Source organism: Saccoglossus kowalevskii, chromosome 19 (assembly GCF_978046115.1).
Source record: "Saccoglossus kowalevskii chromosome 19, keSacKowa6.1, whole genome shotgun sequence".
NCBI classification, from domain to species: domain Eukaryota; kingdom Metazoa; phylum Hemichordata; class Enteropneusta; family Harrimaniidae; genus Saccoglossus; species Saccoglossus kowalevskii.
In genome coordinates this window covers 18,587,441-18,609,426 of record NC_140659.1, presented here as the reverse complement: position 1 = coordinate 18,609,426, position 21,986 = coordinate 18,587,441, and the positions used below count along the sequence as shown (strand labels likewise).

The 21,986-nt window shown below is 37.8% G+C and overlaps 1 protein-coding gene across 3 annotated transcripts; it reads left to right on the top strand.

Moving 5' to 3' along the window:
• Positions 1-332: 332 nt before the first annotated feature.
• Dmbx (diencephalon/mesencephalon homeobox) lies at positions 333-21,769 on the top strand. Of its 3 annotated transcripts, none has more exons than XM_085493480.1 (5): positions 333-388; positions 15,768-15,926; positions 19,989-20,167; positions 20,437-20,851; positions 20,996-21,769. In XM_085493480.1, exons 1-5 carry the CDS (start codon positions 340-342, stop codon positions 21,379-21,381), a joined length of 1,188 nt encoding a protein of 395 aa, XP_085349606.1. In that variant the 5' UTR covers positions 333-339; the 3' UTR covers positions 21,382-21,769.
• Positions 21,770-21,986: the final 217 nt, after the last annotated feature.

The following is a 21,986-nucleotide window of genomic DNA, read 5'->3' as shown; positions in this document are numbered from 1 at the left end:
AACAAGTGACGTCACTAGAATATTCTGCTTTACACACATATATATATACCATGGGCTCCACAAGCGGAACAAATTTACAGTTCGCATAATCCACGTCAGACAGAACACAATCTAAACACAGTGTTCAGTAAACAGACTTAGTGGAATTCAGCCAATAAGCTTATTTTGTTGTTAAAATAACAAGCCGAAAGCTGGTTACTACTGACCTAAATGAGACCAGTTAGCGATCACAGTCAGTTGCTTGGCCAGCTACAAAGTTGTTCATCAGAAATGTAAATTTTACTTCTTACCACATACACGAAACGATTCAAAGTCGTGTTGGCGCACAGAGACAGGTTTATGAGGAGAGCTACCCAACAGGAATCTGTCTTGAAATTTTCTGTGGCAGGTAAGCAACCAGATATAGTAGTCAGGTTTTCATAATATGCCGGGATCAAAATTTTATTTTGAAATTTTAGCACCCACGTTACGCATGGACGCGACGCGTGGAAACGTAACTCAAACGTCGGCGGGACAAGTTGGAGAACGTGTCCATAGCATAGCGCCCCCAATCGAGTATTGGTTACTGTAAGTATATTCTGTGATCTGCCGTAAACACGTTTTATTTTTGTGATTTTTACGAGTCAGGAGAATTTCATTCGATTTAGTGACTATCATATATTGATAACCGCGACAACTAATAGATTTACATTAAAAAGTATAAAATATTAATTTATTAGCGGTGCTAATATATGAATTATAACCGAGTCACATGATGCTAATGGCCAATACACATTAAGTTCATATATTTAAGACTTGGGGGCAGCGGGAAAATGAATAATTTCAAAAATATTACGAAAGTTGAAATCTAAAAATGCGAACGAGGGTGGAATCACCTACTCAATAAAACAGAAAGAGTAAATGGTTGGGATAATTAGCGAAAACGCTCCCTTATATGCCGCAATTACAATTTTAGACAAACATTATAAGCGACGCATAACAACCTTCAATAGCAGTGGCGGATCTAGGGGGTTCTTGGGGTCTGGACAACCCCACCCCCCCGGTTGAAAAATGTATTCAATTTGTTTTTGTATAATATAACAAAATCATTAACTTAGTCTGGCGATTTTAAAGTCCCCCCCCCCATGAAAAATCCTGTATCCGCCCTGAATAGGTTTTGCTTGTTTTGGTGGTATTGGCAATTCTCTATTATATCTACTCTTCTATTGTGCCAAGTTCTATTCTGCGTTCAATGACATCTTGCGCTTTTTTTTTTATTACCGATTACAAGCGTCCGCCTTCGTTCGTTCATCTAACCCCGGTTAGTAACCGCCGTCTCACGACGTGTGGTTTAGATAAAGACGTGGTTCTCGGCTGTCTCGGGGACACGGTCAATATCATCATGGTTATTACAGGACTTTGTATTTTCTATAACAGGAATCACAATAACTTCCGTCAGATGCTGCGATGATCATTGTTTTATCGCGTGTGACAAGTCGCACGGGTTTTGTCCACGAAATACATGATCATATCCCTGGCGCTAAATCGGTACACGTGCCTCTTTGAAAAGTTTGGGACCAACATGGTTAATAGGGCACGCGCGTATGAACACAAACATCGCGCCTCTGTCAAAGCCACTCTTATGCGCGCTCTTTCACAAGAAGGATATATATATGTAAACTTACAGCTGTTCGGAAATAATCCCGAATATCCAACATGTCTAGAGCTTGTAAGAGCGTGTCCCAAGGGGGGATGGGTGCATGGATGGTATTATAACAGAAGTACATGGGGTAAAATACAAAGATGTGGTATTAATAGCTGCATTGTGAGCAAACACGTCGTTGAGTGAAAAAAAACACTACAAAATGGCGTCTGTGAGGAGAAAAGAAAATTCTCTATCCTCCAATCGAAATGACGGAAAGTTCAACAAAAAGAACAGTGCTGAATCCTCCAAGCCTGACTCCTTAATCCAATAGTTACTAGACAAAGGATTAACACAGCTGATTTCTGTACAGGCTTGTCAATTGAAATAAAAATAATTGAAAACGCCTATTCACTCAATACCAGCTTATGGGGGCTTAAATCGACAAAATTAAAGCAATTTATTGGAAAAGGCAGCTCAATTATTTGCCTAGCAGTTGTGTTACATGTATAAGAGCCGAATAACACAATTTGAATGATTTTTATTTCACTAATTTTAATTGGATGAATTGTACTTGTGTAAAAACCCGCCGTTTCATATGCCCCTTTAGTAGTGCCGTCTGGTTGGATTCCAGAAAACAACGGCCCATTGCAACAATTGCAACCATTGTGACATTGTAGCAAAGTGGCCACGATGCTGTACTGAGTGTTTTAATATATTGCACAATATACTAAAAGCATCACGGGTGGGGGTGGGTGAGTGGGTAGTAGTAAAGGTTTGGTTAATGTCATTGTTATATTTCCGTGAGAAACACGGGACAAACGCTGAATGATATATCACATGGGTCTACTTACAAACACATGCGCTAACACCGTTATATGCCATATTTTACTGCTAGGTTCAGTTACAGCGTAATTGTTTTATAGCTTGCTGTGCGTTTTTTTCAATGTGAAAGCCAAAACCGAACCGCTTAAATCCCATCTGTGTGTTTGTTTGTTGTACTCATCGTTTTACTGGGAAACATAGCACCATCGTACTCAAACAATATATTTACAATTTTCTAGCAATATAATGTGTTATTATTAAACTCCACATGAACTGACCCGGCGTGAACCTACTAATTTCGTGGCTCTGCGGTTCACAGAAAATACGAGAGCCGTGTTGTGTGAAAAAAAGTCCCTTTATGATGGACTTTCTTCCCTCAAACCGTAGGAATGTGTGTTCATTTTAAATGGCTCATTTCATCAGAGCATGGAACTATAAACCCATAGTTCCATGATCAGAGACACATTCACTCTCAGATCATCCATACCTTATTTGGGCATTGAGATATTCATGATCTGAGTCTGCGCGAATCGCGATAAGTTTTCTTTGTGATTTACTTCGGCACGGAGATACATCGAAATACTACTGAAAGGCGTTAGCAAATCAAAGAACCCAATAAAATGGGAAATCGAAACTATCGAGCGTCAACATTTGGACGCACTGGAAATTAACGTTTAGTACATAGTTCACGCAATTTGCGCAAATGCAGACTATGAAATATTTCACATAATCGTCCCAATACAACTTTATAATAATCTCATAACGCATGCGTGTTGATATGTTGTCTGAAGTGGAACACAGCCCCAAGTACGTAATTGACTGTACACATCAATTGGTACTCGTCAGTACTGTTTTGGTATGAATACACACTTAACGAGTCCTTCCAGCTGAAATGCCCGCCGCTTTACAAAGGTTGTCACCCATTCTGCCCCAACCCAAATTAACAAAACATTGGTCTTCACAGCCTTTAGTGAATTCATCGCATAAGAATAACACCTCATCACAATGACAAATAGTTCTCACCCCAGGGGCTTCTGATATCCAAACACCACAGTCTAAAAAACACACCAACGCAATCTATATATCATTGCATTTATTTGATGTCCCATGTTTGCAAAGAAAATTCAGTGTCCCGACTAAGTAGTGCCACTAATCGTCTTTAGTATGTTTTAGAACATGATAATCGCAGCAGAGCAAATGTTTGGTAATCTCGCCTACCCGAGGCTAGGCGCACTGGGATCTTCACTTTCCACAACATCATCCATGTTGAATATTTCAAATACTAGTATATTTAGATTGCCATGTAAAGTGAGTGGTGATATAAATGTAACAAATCGCGTAGTATAGTCTGTCACTTCTGGTATATTAATTGCATTTTATAAAGGCATTAACTAAAGGCAGTCGTCACGCCGCGTTCTGTTCGATATGGGACTCATAACCACGTATACAACGCGTGTAAAATACATTGTTTATTTACATGAAATTCGAACACGCGCTGCGCGACGACCACCGCGCTTTAAACTTAGTGTATTTCGTCAAGCCTGTGTCACTATATAGTATTCTTCCGGTGAATCGTATATCAACAAACTTTGTTTGATTATTATGAAAAATTGTTAATATTTTAACAAGGATAGAATAAGTTTATAGAGTGACTTGGTTTGTATTGAATATACTCGTAACAAGATGTTAAAATGATTCTCAGTTTGACAGTGTTTTTTTTTTTTTATAAATATATCGCTATTTTGGTGGAATTTTGTCATTTTAGGGTGCATCATTGCGTGTCATAGCAACAAGAACATTTCCAAAATAATTTTAAACTTTAAGATTGGTCAAATTTCCTTTATACGAACGACAAAAAAATGTGATCATTTTGAACGGAAACACTTCAAAGTACTCGAGAAGTAGTGGATTGACTACATAATACGGTGACGTCACTCTTTCTCTACATTTTACAGTTCTACGAAACTAGGCGAATATCGGTTGCGCGCCGCCTGTTAAAATGAATCGCCATCACCAAGATGTCTTCATTGGCGCACGTACCCAATATCCGCTAATTAGCTTGTACTACCGTGACTTATACACCCAATCGTGCAATTTTCCCGAAAAGCCGCAAAACATGGATTCAAAATACCACATCCGATTGGTTGCAAGTTGTTTTAAAAATCTTCGGATCAGTGAAGAAGATATTTTCATTTCAATGAAGGGTGAAATTGGGCAGGAATCAGGCACGTCATCAAAACGGATATTGAATTTCTGAAATTGAGCAACTTTGGAGTCATTACGATACCACAAACCCAAACAATTGTGATTGCGCGTCAATGCGTTAGTTCTCTGTGATTGGCTTTCAACATACCATGAGCATATCAGAGACGTCGTGGGGGGGGGGGGGGGGTTACCAATAATGCACTGTAGTCGTGATCGATTCCGAGAAATTGCGAACCAGACAACAATTACATCAAATTTTGGCTGCTTTTGGGCGTACTAATAAAGCACTTTTCATGGATTTTAGAGGATATATTACAATATATCACAAGGGCTCAGACCAGCCATGACTGCTACATTATTAACTGGACATGGCCTGAATTTGCTCTGTTAATTGAATGTTTAATCGGTCACTTCAACTGTATTTTTTGTGTTCAAGCTATATTGTGAAATGAAACATCATAGCACCATTACATTAGTATGTTTATTATTAATTAGGATTATATTGAACAGATTACAACTGTTATCAGATTATGTACTATCAAAGTAAAAAAAAAGATACGTACACACAGCGGACATGGCAGGACAGATTGCAGAAAGATTGCAGGTGCGAATTTCGTAGACCGTCTCAATCTCACCTGATAGTGGGCGGAATAGTGAAAGGTACAATGAATGTAAGTAAACACGGACCAAGTATGTCTGTATCACTAGAAGTTATAAACCACTCACCTCCGTGGAATAAACATCAGCAACACTTTATCAGATCACATGACCGAAATCATCCTAAAGTGGGGGAACTATTTAATCAGCGGTAACCTAAAATTCTTCTACTCTTCCCTGGTGTTCTGATCATTCGAGAAAAGAAACGATAAGTCACGAAAGGGCAGCTTGGAAACTCGTCTGAAATTACACCATCTCAACGTGTCATTCATTGACCACAAAGCAGTATTGATTGGAGTTTCCGTATTTGGCTTAGACCAAAAATGGTAGATATTCGAAAAATAATGCGTCCTTAATGCCCAACGAAGGTCATGAGATAGCGTAAAGGGATTAAACCAACACCATACACGTTATAATTTGTTTACCTTGTAAAAGCCCACCCATTTACTTTCGCCAAGCCCCGGAGAGACACTTCTCTAAATGAGATTATTGTTGGGGCAGGATGCTAGTATTAGTCAGCTATTTAAACCTCCACTTTGAGAGTGCATTTAAGACAGCAAAATTACTTTGAAACCCGACTTTAAAATATATATTAGAGACCTTAGGTATATTTAAGTGTAAACTATACGGATTCGGAACGATCATAATTAGTATTGCAGTTCCCCCGATGTCTGGGTTTTGGTAGACAGGTAAACGAACACGTTCATCTTAGCGTTGTTTGGGGGATTTGGCTGTCAATTCGTATACGCATGACTGCGACCATTCAATGGCAGTATAGACTTTACACTGTTTTCGTACTGTAGAACTAGAAGTTCTATCACTCGAGATCTTTACTCAGCGGACGTGCATCGTGGCATCTTAATTACATCGGGTATTTTGTACATGTTGATAAAAAAAAAAACGTAAAAACGTCACCGCGTCCTGTGTATTCCAGCACAACTGTTTCATTCTCATTACTATTTGAGAAAAGTAACATAATCTCGATTTTCTGACACATATTACCGTCGCTAGTAAACTAGATGGACGCAGTAAATATATGACATATCCCACGTATAATATATAACTGTTATCTCTGAATAAAAATGAGATAAACGGCAACATTTGTTTTCCGTTTTCGATTAATAAGAACTTTTATACTGCGATGAATTCAGATAACGCTATATGTGTCGCTTTTTTTTCAATATAAAATATTGATAATTTTACTTTGTCAAATGTTTTCGGATATAATTTGAGTGTTTGTACCGTCTTATACACATTCTAGCTCACGGTGTTACTTGGCGTTACAGAGTAGCCACGTGTATATGACCCATAATAAGTTATGCGTTATTTCATTTCCACAAATCTGTCTACAATAACATATCTCGGCAGCCGACGTTTTTTTGTGACAGTAAAGCCATTTTTTAAAGAAACAATATTCAGTAAAAGTAAAATGGCAAATTGGACAATATTGCCATATTTTGTTTCCATTCAAACACAGTTATATTTTAAATAAAAGCTAAATTAACTACCCTTTTAAAAATATCAATGACTAGTACGCCATTTGACATCGTGCAAATATTAAAATAATACTACGACACATCCTTGGTATATGAAAATCTGTTTTTTCAATAAATATATGAATAAGATGTACAGCACTTATATTTTGACATAAAAATCCAATATTGAAAACTTTCCTCACTATAGTATACAATAAATTAAAATGTGAAATTAAAATGTAATTTTCAGAAGGACGCCTCAAGATGGGCCTGAGTGGATCCATTGTGCATAGCACAATTATTTTCAGTTCATGGCCAGAATGTTTTTATCCTGCCATGACTTGATCATTTATTTATAACTACATGCGCTAGATAAAACGTGAAAAATTCCACTCTAAAGACAATATTTACAAAACCTAAAAATGTGTCTTGTTCGAAATCCTGCTTCTTCATTTCATTTCCGCCGAATAATATAATTTGTTTTTTCTCCTACCACCTGTCAACACTGTTGACGATCGTTGTATACTTACGCGTGTTCGGGTCCTCATTGACGTATATGGGTACTAACGGCTTTGAATAGAGTCGTATAACAAGCCCACTGCACTCCATTGCCACTCGGCGCGGGCATTGTGCGCCTCAGTGTGCCCGATTTCACGGAGAAAGGAACACGTTGTGTGGTGGTTGTTGTGATATAATTACCTATTCCATTGTTGATTTCACGACTCATCGATACGAAATGTACAATGTAAAAAGAAGTATTGAAAAGAGGACTAATCTCCGAGATTTCAGCTTTATAAAGACGTCAATAATAGCCACGAATTAAGATAACATGGCACTCACTTAATCACCTCCATAAACGATATTATACACAAAAGTTTGAATTCCAAGTAAAATACATCGTGGCTTGAGGCAGTTTACTCATGAAAACAGACTAGCTTCCTTGTATAGAACAACACCCATTAAAACGAGTCCAAATGCTTTCAATATCCTCCAAGTTTTACACAAACAACCCAAGTTTTACTCATTTTCAATAGATTGTGTGCATTTTTACTTAATTACAGCAAATAAGGTGTATTTTTTGTACATTAGTGGTATAACTGGCATTCTCCACGTGTTCAAACCAAGGACGCACAAACGTTGGTTTGTTTGCAGGCATTCCTTGGGAAGGGTATATTTAATGGCGGTGTTATGAGCTATGTAAGCTAAGCCTGGTTTTAACGAATTTACATGACATATCGTATTCTAAGGTACATATAGAAAATCCATTTCTAGGCCTGAAATCCAATCACTAGGAAGGTGGGTAATCACTTTGTTTAGTGTGGTGTTACAGTCAGTGCTCTTTTTTTATTCCACACCTCGGCAATCTCCGTGTTTGCAGGCAGAGTGATTGACGGGAGGGCGATATTTAACAAACATAGCTTTGAAGGAATAACAAGGCCCAAAGTGTCTGATGGAATCATTATATTGGTTTTGTTTCAATTTCAAGTATACGAGTTGATTTTTCAGACGGTGACTTGCCCTGTCGTTGGTTGTACAGCATGCAATCAGAGCAGTGTTTTTTTTTTATGTAGTCACGGTAAATTCTAAGTCGTTGAATTATTATTTCAAAAATTTAGCAGTATCTGCATATTACAATAGTCGTATTTCTGCGCAATCCCCGTGAAATTGTATAGAACTGACGCAAAGTATTTCCAATTCACAAATACATGTACATACAAAAAAGAAAATTGTTGTTGAAAGCGACTAGTAGATGATAGAAATAATATATTGGAATAAACAGGAACAATGTTTTCATGAAAGATATCACCTCCCTGTCCAACCCCCTCCTTCACCAACTGTCACATCTCTCCCTGACAAGGACAAATTATTGTTGTCATGTCTCGCCTCCTTTACACCCAAGTAATTAACGTTCACAATGGCCGACAACTTGTACGTGCACTTTCGATTATGAAGCTCGCACATCTTTGGGTTGGAACACTTTCTCGATGAAGGCATATACATATCATATCATGCTAACGGAAATCTGTCTTTAAAATATCAAATTATTCAAAACAGAATATTTAGTGAATGGATGAAAAAAAAATCGATGTCTTTTCGGAAGCATACAAGTTGACTGTTTTGCACTTTTACGTCGAGTTAGGGGGTCTAATTTTTTGACCGTTTTTCACTATCAGCCTATTAGTAAACTTTGCAAAGCAGTGGCGCCTCAGTACAAGCATCGGGATCATACCTAACTGTTACTGGATTTAGACATCTACGTGTTCATATTTGGTGACTGGCGACGTCCAACGGTGTGCACAGGTAGGATGCTCGTAGCCATTCTTTAGATATGGCACAAGTGAGCCCGGTTAACTTTTATAACAACTGAAACAGACAAAAGTGACCATGCGGATGTGTTCAATATCGTGTTGCATTGATGTTCAATATTTCTCATATTATTTGATTCCGTGACGGAGAAAAAAAAAATGTCTGGAGGACCCACTGTCGCTTCTAGCGTATATTGTGAAGATTTCAAATATGAATACAATTGATGGACGGGTGTTGTTGATTTTGCCCCGTGATACTTTCTAGCACGTTAACTGTTCGACTTTAACACAATCGAGAGACCATATAACAGCAATATTTATATTCTTTCTTCAAAAAGAGTGTGTAATCCAATTAGATGTATTTTACGAAATAAGTTTTAATTTTGGACATTCGATTTGACTATGTAGCTTTAACAGGTCCACGATTTTCCTAAGTTGTTGTCATCGATATTTTGAAGAATAATCTTTGAAATTACACCGGTTATAATGAACTAATATGTTCTTACATGGAACGTGCATTTGCATGTTTGGATTTAAAGGGGGTGAAGATAGAAAACCAACAATACCAACAACGTATACTAGTATATCTGTATAACATTTGGGCATTCGTATAGCTACCGCAGCGTTATTTTGAGTCATCGAAGTCAGCACTGGACAGACACGACACGCTGAGCAATTAACACGAATATAGGAACAATTCTCAGAGGAAAAAGTTTCAAATGCACATGTATTTATTTTTATCGTAGGTGTGATTTTCGGATTTTAAAGTCACTGCCGAAAATTGTTTGTTTTCAGAGCAGTTTGCCGGCAAAATGAAAGTTGTAACCTCGAGACTTGCAGGTCTGAACACTTTGCCTTATATCTCTACACCAACAGTAAATAACATAAAACAGTATTCGGAGTGTATAAATGACAATTTCGTCTGTATTGTTTTCAACATTTCATTGTTGTATTAATTACTTCCAATTACTTAATTACTGTGTTCAGTGCTATATCAGGATGTACCAAAACATATAATTTTTAACTACATGTCCAGTGACTTTTTCCCCTGCAACGACTGTACACTAACTACCACACGTGAGGTGAACCGAATATTCGTCGACCTCGCGAAATTCCGCCGTGTCAATATGATCATGTGTTTTGAAGTTTCCTCAACACTTTGACCAAGGATAAAAGCGTTACAGTCGAATATATGTTTTAATCATGATATATAAACGCATGGTAAAGCAATTTCGTCGAATAAAGTGGGTGACCTAACACATCAGTCGAGAATCGTTGAGCGTAATCAAGATGGCCGTCGGGTCACGGAAGCAATTTTTCCATACAGGGTTCAGGGTATATCAAACATGTAAATAATATATACATCGGTATCAGACTTTTTAAATTTAAAATTCTCTTAAATCTAATCGGATCCAATCACTAAAGTACATATTTTGAGATCAAATTATTACTTTGTACGAAGTCGTGTATAAACATTAGTTTATTTGAGATGACGGTGTTTGTCAAATCATCGAGTTTACACAACACGCGATCAGCTTGTACCAAGGTGTGGAAATTATTGTGTTTATTACGTCACCATCCTCTTGAATTAATCTTTTACGGTGTGTTAATATTTATTGCCAACACAGGTGGTGCGTCGACATCAGCAATGAACGCGCATTGCAATGAACCACGGGGTAAAACCACGGTTACTAGTTTTTAGTAACCGTGGTAAAACTAAAAGAAAAGAGAAACACATGACAATGTAGCTTTATATACAATGAGTGAGTGTGGAGGTGTGCTATATTAAGGTGGCGCGGGGGTGGGGACTGCCTTCATATGCGCACAACGACCGCCAAGAACTATAGTACTTTATAGGGGTAATATTATTTGGACAATATGTTCTATTCCTATATTTCACTCCTTAGTATCTATGACAATTCAAATGTATTATTTTCTGACACAATAAGAAGATATTCAACTGTTTTTGAACTTAGTTGAACAGAACAATCCAAACTCCGCAATAAAAAAATGATGTACGTGAGGGCTGTATACATGTAGATTTATAAGTATAACTCGCATCAGCTGTGGAGTAGGATTATACCCAAACACTAACACACATCAACAACAACAGACAATGTGCTTCCGCTATCTTGTCGGATAATGAACAAGGTTAGTTATAATCGTACGGATTAACACGTTTCAAGTAAGATTAGTTATTAATTGAAATAAATAAATTGAAGTTCAATCCCGTAAGTACTTTTAATCTGCATTAAGTTATATACAGAAAAAAATACACACCTGGATATATTTAAACTCGCTTCAAATCAAAGACACTAGAAATGTATTTTCTAGTGTCTTTGTTCAAATCGACGCCCGGGTTTGAAGAAGGCAAACGTTGTTTTGGCAACAATAAGGATAGATCTGTATTATGTAAAGGGGAAAGTAACACACGATTGACTGTAGATTTAGTTCGGCCATGTACAGAGCTCCTCGTATTAGATCGGCCTGCGCTAAAATCTTGTGATTACAGGGAACTTGGTAACCTCCGTTCTGGTTTCGGCAACATTACTTAAAAACTGTGTGGCGTGTATGATACTACATGTGTACTACATGTAGTAGTTTTTTTCGAAACAAATCGTTTAAGCCATTGACATACACGGGCCACTTGTAAGTTCTTGTTTTTTTTTAAAGGCCCGCCTGATTTTCTCGTTGAATTGTGCATGAATTGACTAAAAATATTAAGAGTATTTTTTCCCTGAACAGTCTCTCCGTATATCTCCTGATATAGACGTTGTACCTCTGTGTCTTTCTCTGTTAAATTTTCCTCGGAATAACATAGCGCTGAAAAACTTGTTTTAGTTGCATACCTAGTCCGTATTTATATGAATTGAAAATATAACACCTGCTCTCGGCAATTTCGAACTAGCTTTCACAGAAAAATCTACCATCCCAAAAATCGTCTCCTTCACTTACAAATTGCAAAATTCTCCTTTTGTATCTTCGTTACTGCGCCTAGTGGTGGAGTTAATCGAGAGTCTCATTGCGTACTTCAAGTTAACTCCATGAACGTACCAAACATGCAGCATATATTCTGGAACTGATAGACCATTTTTTTTACGTTAGATACCAGAGTGCCTGAAAAACATACAATTCATAGCTCCTACTGGCACTGTCTTGCCTCACTGCTGTTTAATACTAGTACGCCGTTCTTTTATTCTGTTTTAAAAGATATTTTGTGGTGGAACAATGTGTAACGCCATTCACCGCACTACCCACATCGTAAAATACAAGCGTTTAGTTTTAGAATATGTGGGGAAAAAAACAGAAATGTTTCTAATTCACTAATTTGCAAAAATTTGGAAAAAAATATACGAGTACTAGTAATATGTCACACTGTAATTCAAAGTCCATCTTTCTCTAAGGAATATGCGACGAAAGCAACCACCATCGTAATATGGCTGTCGACCCAACGCATCAACTACACGAGACTATTCTAGGTACTTTTTCCGAAATTTCTGAAATTCGCTAAATTTGAGACTTAAAAATCTAATATTTATGGTCGCGCTTTGAACACATATATTTCGTGATAACTTGTAACAAAACATTCCCGTTAAAATGCCGATATGTTGGGTTTCCGCACATTTTAAATCAACTTTTTACAGACAATTTCTAAAATTTAAGCTTTTGAAATATTATCAATTTTTTATGGAATTGTCCACATGTAAATAAAACTCAAGAATCGTGATTTTCGTGAAAACCTGGATTAAAAATTGAAATAACTCACAACTATTATTGATTCGACCAAGGAATGTGTAGCAATATCTCCATGTTTGGGTCGATTGAATGTCGTATGAAGGTTCCTAGATGGCATTCTGAAACCATAATTGCACTCAGTTATCAGAAGAGAAATGGGGGCATACTAACTTTATTGAAACCAGCTACATGAGCTTCTAGGCATTGCTTTAACATACAGAAGCAGGGACTTGAGGCCGACGGGTATGGGACCGTTTTCCCGAACATTTGAAATACATACTATTAAAATGCTATAGAGTTTGGAAATTGCCAACCCGACTATCTCCGTTGCTCCCGCAGTATCACACGTGTATTCGAGTGGCTAAGTCCTCATCTGATATCTGACATCGATGCCATTAGCAACCAATTACCCCAAAGTCATAATAGTTTATCTTTCAGTGAGTATTTGAACTTGGACGTCACCCTCGCATACGTATAGACGCTGGTAGCTTAATTGCAACAAATTGCTACTATACAACAAACATCATCTCGGGCGGCAGATCGATGTAGTCATTTTGTTATTGTTACAGTGTCAGCGCAGTATGGATAGGTATACTTTATATTAAGCTATATCGATCACATGAGAGGGTTTCACACAAGCTTGTATGTTTTCTTTCCGTTTGCTAACAATGAATCAACAGACACCGAGGATATGAAAAACTCCGAGAACGCATAGTAAAGGAACAATATGAGACCAAATTAAATATAAATCTGTATTAAGGGCATTTATAATGGCTTTGCTTTAATTCACCCTACCATCTTAGCATCGACCAAAACAGCGCCAATATTTGTTTTTGTTTTTTTTTACCTGCCTACCTGCTCAATATGTTTTGTTCCTTTCAATCGAACGCTGTTTTAGTTAGTTAGATGGAAAATGCGGGAATGGTCTAATTGCATTTTTTTCAAAGACATTAAGATCGCTGTTGTGTCTAATGTAAACATTGTATCAACAAATAGTCAACCGGACGAGTGTAATGCGGAGTATTGAGCGATATTTCTAGATGGAAAAAAAGAACCCTTCCCGGCTCCGTAAATGGATTTAGATAAATCGTCTATAAGTGTCAACAAATATGAGGCAAATCGTTAGCTTTTTTCACACATAGAGTGTCAGATTGAAGAGGCCCCCTCCCCGTTTCACAATTAAAAGAATTTAGAAACTTGCGTCAAAAAGATGTCAACACGTATGGCGCATATTTATATCGTTTTCACACATGTATTGAGCGTCGGATGATTTCGTTTTCTTCAAATTCATAAAAAAAAAATGATTTACCGATACATCGTGTAATCGTTTTAACCGTGCTGACATTGAACTATGACGTTATTTGCGATATGTGGCGGTAAAGTTTCTTTTTTATTAGACCGTTATTATTTCCTGTTTACCGTAAACACCACCCATATCCACTAACTAATTATCAGTCACCGAGTCTTAATGTAATCACTCGTGACACAGCCATAATCTTATAGGGAACTATGGACAAAGAAAAGACAAAATCGTGTTTTGTGAATATTTTGTTTTTCACATTACATAACGCAATGTACATACTAGTATACAATCATTGTGCAAATGTGATTTGCTCGTCGTCCTCGAGCAATCTCCCAGCCCAACAAATTATGGAATCGCTCAACTTAGCATTGAACGATTGATTGCTCACAATATGAAACATTTGTACTTTGAAACAAAATGTACCAAGATATTCTTGAATGTTAGGTATCCACGTCCATATTGATGATGGAGATCGGGCAGCATGCCATGTACACTAGTAGCTACGTTACTAGACAGAGTATAAGTTGGAAATGCTGTGTTTTATTCGCACTTTCTCACTCGGTGACTCTATCCTAAACGTTTCATGTTGTACATCACAGCTTAGAACCCCCCTCCCCCCCCTAAGAAAGGAAAAAATAAACGCTGGTAAGAAGGTTAAAATATGGTGGAACGTTATAATAATAGTGTTACATGAACAGTTTTAAGTTTCAATTCTTGTTAAAAATGCAATGCAGTTACGGGTTGATCTCGATAAAGTAGATAATTCAATGTTAGTCTGATGTGGACCGATTTAATCGAAGTCCTTCAGTCCGGGAGACAGTCCAAAAGATAAAAGTTAACGGGAACATATTTAGTATGGCAAATGATGAAGCAGAATCTACGACTCGTGAGATTTCGGACAAAGGAACAACACATTAAAACAGTTGAGTTCGTTTATTTCCATATAGGGGATTTCTCGCTATGGGAAATTGATTCCAAACATACCAAGTACGCTAATCTAGCACGTCCCCGGATAGCACACATATAATGCGGACAATTTAATAAACAACCACTCTGCTGATGTCGGGTTAAACGTAGTAATTCTCAAGGGGGAAGTACAACGTGCTTAATACGATTTTAACATAAAATTAATTTAGCATATACACATTCTACCTCTTAGGTATGTTTCACGTGAAATGGACACACCAAAACAGCAATTACCCTAATGTCTTTAGTGTAATACGATATCTTAGTCCGGTTTGTGAAAGTACAATTTTCAGTGCATTTTTTTTAATTCAGTTTGTTTCTCCACACCTGTGTTTAAAGTTAATCGGATTCGAATAAAAGCCTTTGTCGAGTGGATCTTATAAATCTATTAAATCTACACCTTTTTCTAATCACGGATACTACTCATATATTCCGTGGGGGCGGGCCAACCGAGACATTTGACAGTTAGATACCTGGATCTGTTCGCACAAACGTCAGTTCGGGCGGTAAAGAGGATTGGTGTACACCACAAGCTTCCATTTAAAACATTTGAGTTATTCTTTGAACGAAAAAACAATCCTGTATGGTTTATTTATTTTTCATTCATTCAATTTAGGAAGTATTACTATATTGTTTTTTGGTATTTTACTATTAATATATATTTTTTATTTCAGTATCCCCGAAAATGCAGCAGTATAACGGATACCCGTACAACATGCACACATTGGGCACGTTGAGCGCCATGTATAGTTTGCACCAGCAGTCGCAGAATCATTCCGAGTACCACCGTCCCACATCCGGTCCTGCATTGACACTCGCCGAGCGGCTAGCAGGTATGCTAACTGTTTATTTATCGGGGGAGGGGGATTTTAAAAGTTGTAGCTGAGGGAAAATTAAACATGTGTATCAAAATACATTTATCCTTATTTTCAAGTAACGTAAAGAAGGACTTTTTTTAGTCTGATTTGCGATAACCAGGGACATTGCAGGAAGGTAAAATCATAACTTTCTTCCGCTCGTCTCACTCTCACGTTTTCTCTGGAGGCGCGTTCTCAGATGACCTCCGCGGTGACACGAGTTCAACTTGGGCTATACATGGGCTATATCAGTTCACACGAGCAAACGAGTTTGTCCCGGATCAGACCATACATTTTGGTCTAAGCGTGGCAATGCCAGAATCTATCATTAGAAACTGGTACTGCAGTACAGATTCGGGGTACCTTATACCGGTTTGCTGTCACTGCTTCATCCCTATTCAGAGTACTGAATGCTAAGCCTGGTATGGAGATTGACAGTTGCCGGTGCACAGTACAAATGCAATTAAGAGACAGGTAAAGAGATGTATAGACTTCTCCACAGCTGAGTAACTAAATTTGTGTCACCTGAGCAATTCGCACTGCTGGGATTTGTATGTCTTTATTCCTTAAGTCCTTTATATTAGCAGACTAGTAAACAACATTATTCCGACACGATCTCTCTTTGTGCTGGGTATTTTTCTGAGCATTACTGTAATGGAACAACAATAACGCGGGGGCTTTCCATATTTGTTTACGTGATTTGCCTTACAGTTTGTGATTCTGTCAACGCTGACTAAATATATTACACCAAGTCCTCAAGGGAAGGGCATTACGAGACTAAGTAGACAGAGTTAATGTGATGATCTTCCCGCCGCAGTCTCACTATACGACGCAATTATTTATTTTACGATGTTGCTTGTTCCACCTCCATCTCAACCCAACCACTCAAACACCGCTGCAATGCCGGATGAAAGCCAAAATTTTAGCTCAATTATCTCTCCGCTTTGCGGTGACCGGACGTCACGTGGCTATGAGTCCAATGTGACGTACATGACGCCTATAAATACTAGTATATTGCTTATTTACACGAAATTCGGAACGCAATGTAGGACCATGGATGTACTAAGTACATCCATGGTAGGACGATCGCCATGGTGACAGGGAATAGTATGCGATAAACGTAGAATTAATTCTCTCAAAATATTCACTTACGTTACGTACTCAATTTAATAAGCTCCGCTGAAATGTATTGTTTATTCATTGCATTATTAAAACGTCTCGAATTTTTATTCAAATTAGAAAAACCGTCAGCGGAACGCTATCACCAGGGTTATCACTATACAGTTATCTCAATTATCAAGAAGACATACTCATTGTACGTTGGTTTGCACTTCCGCTACTCAAGTAATTTACCGGATATTAAGCAATTTAATAAAAAGTTTTTAAAAAGAGCGGTGTGTTTTTTATGATTAGGACGATATTACAGCAACTTTAGTGCAATGCGTTTTATAGTAAAATTACGGCGATGGTTATTATGATAGCATAATTTCAGCTCGTTCAGACCTAATCGATGCTGAATACCGGGAACTGGAAGTTACTAACGCGTGGTTGCATGTGTAGATAAACACACATCGGTAATAGTCGGTATAAATCGGAAAATATGGTATTTTTTTTAATGTGCGCTAGGTACCTGCGGCCGCCAGTCATCAAAATGACACAGCTTTGTCGTAATTATGCATGACATTTGCATTTCCCGAATAAAGTGGCTCAACTAACAGCCCGAAAAGCCACGTGATGACACGTGTAATTAGTGGTTAGATATATGTGCGAATTTGGATTATTTTACATGGGTTTGAGAAAGAGAACTTGAAAAAAAACTGACAATAGCGAATCCTTCAAACTTTATTCGTTAAAGATAAAATATGGATAGCCATCATACTAAATTAAAATTTCAGTATTAAGAACTAATGTAAAGAATTTGATAAGTTTTAATAATATGTCGGTTCTATGAAACGGAAATATTGGTTTATCCGACTTGATACGGTTACGCGGACTTCCACGGTCTCCACTCCTCAGTTGTCTAACACTACTCCCACTGAGAGTAAAATTCATAAATTGCAGAGAGAGCAACAAACAACACCCACGTCGCATTGTACCGCCCGGTCGTTGTTCTCCGACAATCAGTGTCATATAATAGAACGCATGCAGACGTTGGCCAAACCATTTCATCCATGCGATTTACTCGATCTCACTGGAAACGCAGTCCCGTATTTAGATATAATTTCTTTTGATGTTCCGGTCTGGCATCGTTGTTCCTTTCCGCCTTTGTTGACGTCTAGCAATAGCCCACGGCAAGATCGACAAGCGCAACACAACGAATCCCCGCGTCATTATCCCACTTTGCGGTAAGATTTGAATACTTTTCCAGAAATAGTCAACGTCGTGTCCAAGTAAAAGTTACGATATCAATGAAGAAATTCTGAACAAAGGACAATTGCGATTCAGTTGTACGATAAATCGTTCACTCTTTTTTAATATTGTTATAATTTGATAAGCAAATTTGATTTAACATAATGGTAAATGTGTAGTCCTTTATGAAAATATTGAACATTCTTATTAAATCGGAATTTTCCTCGCATTTATATAATTAAATACAGCATATATTTTGAAATCCTGTCTTAGCATTGCCCCGATGGAATCGACGTTTATATCACATTGTTTACGAAGGAACCAGATAATTTCATACACTATTGATTCTGAAATTTACTCAATTATATTCAACTTCGGAACATTCTTCAAATTGTCTACATTGTTTCTGTTCCACGATTACGCTCAGTTCATATTTAATAAGTCGACGTGTTATTAAGTTAGACGTTTATCTTCCGTGTAAAATCATGAATATTCCCCTGCGGGTTTTTATGGAAGCGTGCATGTTTTATCTTCAATTGTCATCATCAGCAATAATGAAATTGGTTGATTGTTATTTTCATGTACTACTAGTATTACTTCCCTTGGGCCAACTACTGCGCCATCTAGAGGTGGTGACTTGTATTTTGAACAGCAGCTTCATGACAACGCCCAACCACGCAAGAAATAAAAGAGGGTCGGCAAGGGGTATTTTCGTAAGCTGTAATCAATTGTTTTTATTTTTGTAATAATGTAATACAAATAAACGTAGACATGGGCAAGGTGTAAAATGCAATCAGCTCTTTTATTCTTTCGTAGTTTGTACAAAGATATTATATTTTGTAAGCGTATAAAGCATTATCCGAATTGTCGTAATTTGTACGCAATTTTCAATTTTGATTCTTAAACACAAATTATCAAAAATATTATTAAAATGTAATTAGGAATTTGCTTTATCTGTAAAGCGTAAAAAACTATTTTTTACTGTAAATGGAACTTTCATTTCATTTCCAGTAAAAACGTAAAATGCCGTTTTTATTTCTTGTAACCTGTATCAGCTATCCCCCCTTGCCCCCATAAAATACTTGTGTACATTTTTTAGCAGGTGAACACTGCATACAAATGAGAGACCGGGCATATGTTAGGAAAGTAGAGATTACCAAAGTGCAGCAACGCTCATACAATAGGAAATGGCGTTACAACTTGTGTGTGGTAGGGGGTGGGGTGAATGTGGAACTCATGCTACAGTGTTCTATTATATACTCAATTGCAAAATGCTGATATTGTCAATGCTTTGCACAAATGTTCGGTAGCATACGTCACATTGACGATAAACTGGACACAAGATTTCGCTACGTCACAAAATACCGAAGTTTGTATTACGCAACAGTGTACTCAGTACATTGGAAGTCAATTAAAAAAAATTGCAGACATTTTTTGTCGTCTGCAAACTTACATTTTCAGTTGTACTGTCATATGCTCTCGAATCGCAAATAATTCTGTAGAATCATAATATTTCGCGAGTGTTTTGTTCCGCGGTTTCACATTCGACCAATCAAAGTGGAAATTAAAGATTACGCAATTATCCCGACTCCATATGACTCGAGCAACGGTACGACAACAGTTTTTGCGTGTTTTAAATTGGCGATTTTTGCTTGTTAATGACAATATCTTTTTCTAATTATTTGTAAGATATTATACTAGAAGCCCGCTACGGTGGACACCACAGAAAACAACGGCGCAGTCGTACTGCTTTCACCAATCAACAGCTGGCAGCTTTGGAGAAAACCTTTGCTAAAACACATTACCCGGATGTAGTCATGAGAGAGAGGCTCGCCATGTGTACAAATCTCCCAGAAGCACGTGTCCAGGTAAGCATCAGTATGCTTTGAATATTCACGAGTGAACCAATCAGTGATTTAATAAGGACGAAGTTGTCGATTCTATAATAGTACAACTTATATGATTGGCTCTACTGATATGACGATGTGTAATCCGATTTGCTGAAAAAGAAATCGACACCACTGCAGATGACAATAGATCACAAGAACATTTTTTGTCACATCCGTCTCTTATTATTCCATGAAAGAATAAAGCGAACGAAAAGTTGTTAATAAAGTTATCAATTTATTATTTTCAGGTATGGTTCAAAAACCGACGTGCAAAATTCCGAAAACAACAACGCCTGAAAACTAAACAGGAAAAGCCGCAAACGGACGAAAGCGAAAAACAAGAACAGGATTGTGAAAAAATGGCTGATGAGGGCGCTGTTAGTGAGGCGAATGAACAAACCCTTGGTGGCATAGAAGACGACGACCAGGAAAATGAGCATAGTATTATAGGAAATGAATTAACCGACGAACATAAATCAACGGACACCATTGAAATCGTAAGGACTGACGTCACGAATGAGTCTGATGACGACAAAGAAGAGGAAGTGACAAAGAAAATACGTGACCATTCTCCCATTAGTGAAAAATGTGAAGGAGGGGAGAGACGTTCAACAAAAAATTCGTCGCCATGGCCAGCATCAAGTACAGCGCCACCAATGTTTAGTAAGTACATACAAGTTACAAGTTTGAACAATATGTTCATTTCATTTTAACATATATTAAGGACCATATCATCGTTACAAAATTCAGTTTATTAAAACAACTTTGATCTCACTAATATGTTGTTGAAATTATCTTCTATTTCAGTTTCAACTGCGTCTACGCCATCAACTAGTTCATTCCAACCACCAGTTCAGACGCCCACGTTATCGTCGCCGCATGCGCAGTTCAATATTTTACCCTATTCGCCTCATCTACCCATGACGTCAGCTGCACACATGAATATCAATTCATTCCTCAGGCACCCAATGCACGTTACAGGGCCAGTGCATCTTCTGGACCATTTTTCGCATTCACAAGGGATCCTATCGCCGACGGCCCTGCAATCTGGATGGGGACAATCAATGCTACACCCGCTGTCGCCAGGCTCGCTTCCGTTGCCGTACAGTACCCCGTTGCAGAACAGCAGCATAGAAAGTCTACGCATGCGTGCTAAGCAGCACGCGGCATCGATGAACCAAGGAGATGTTTAACAAACGTGGTTTATTCAGACATTTTATAAAACTACGGTCTTATGTCCCACTTTTGATATGGCAACAGTAATGTAGGTACCAGCGGACTTAATGTTGTGGTATATGGACTTATTATACCCCACCCTTACGTAATATTTCCAGAGTGGGGAATTATTTGTTGTCTTGTCTGGATGTGAATAAATGAAACTGCATCTACACTTTGTACATACACTGATATACTCGTACTTATTTCTGGTATTTGTTCACGGCATGTAGTCGTGGTTCACTCTGTGTTCGAACTGTCGTAGTAAAGATATCGATTTTTAGTTGTCACTGTATTTGTCATACGTGTAAGTACTTTTCATATATATATATATATATATCAAATAAATTCGAATACTGTCTGCAATACGTGTATGTGTTACTTGAATACTTAATTATTAACTATGACATTCGGTCATGGCAATGTCTACATCGGGATTTCGAAACGAATGAAGCAAAATAATCACCCACATGCTGACCACTAACACACTGACTTGAAATCCCTTAAATCACTCGCATTGCCGATCCAAAATCACCCGGATTGCTAATTAAAGGGCGGTGGTCGTCGCGCCGCGCATGTGCGA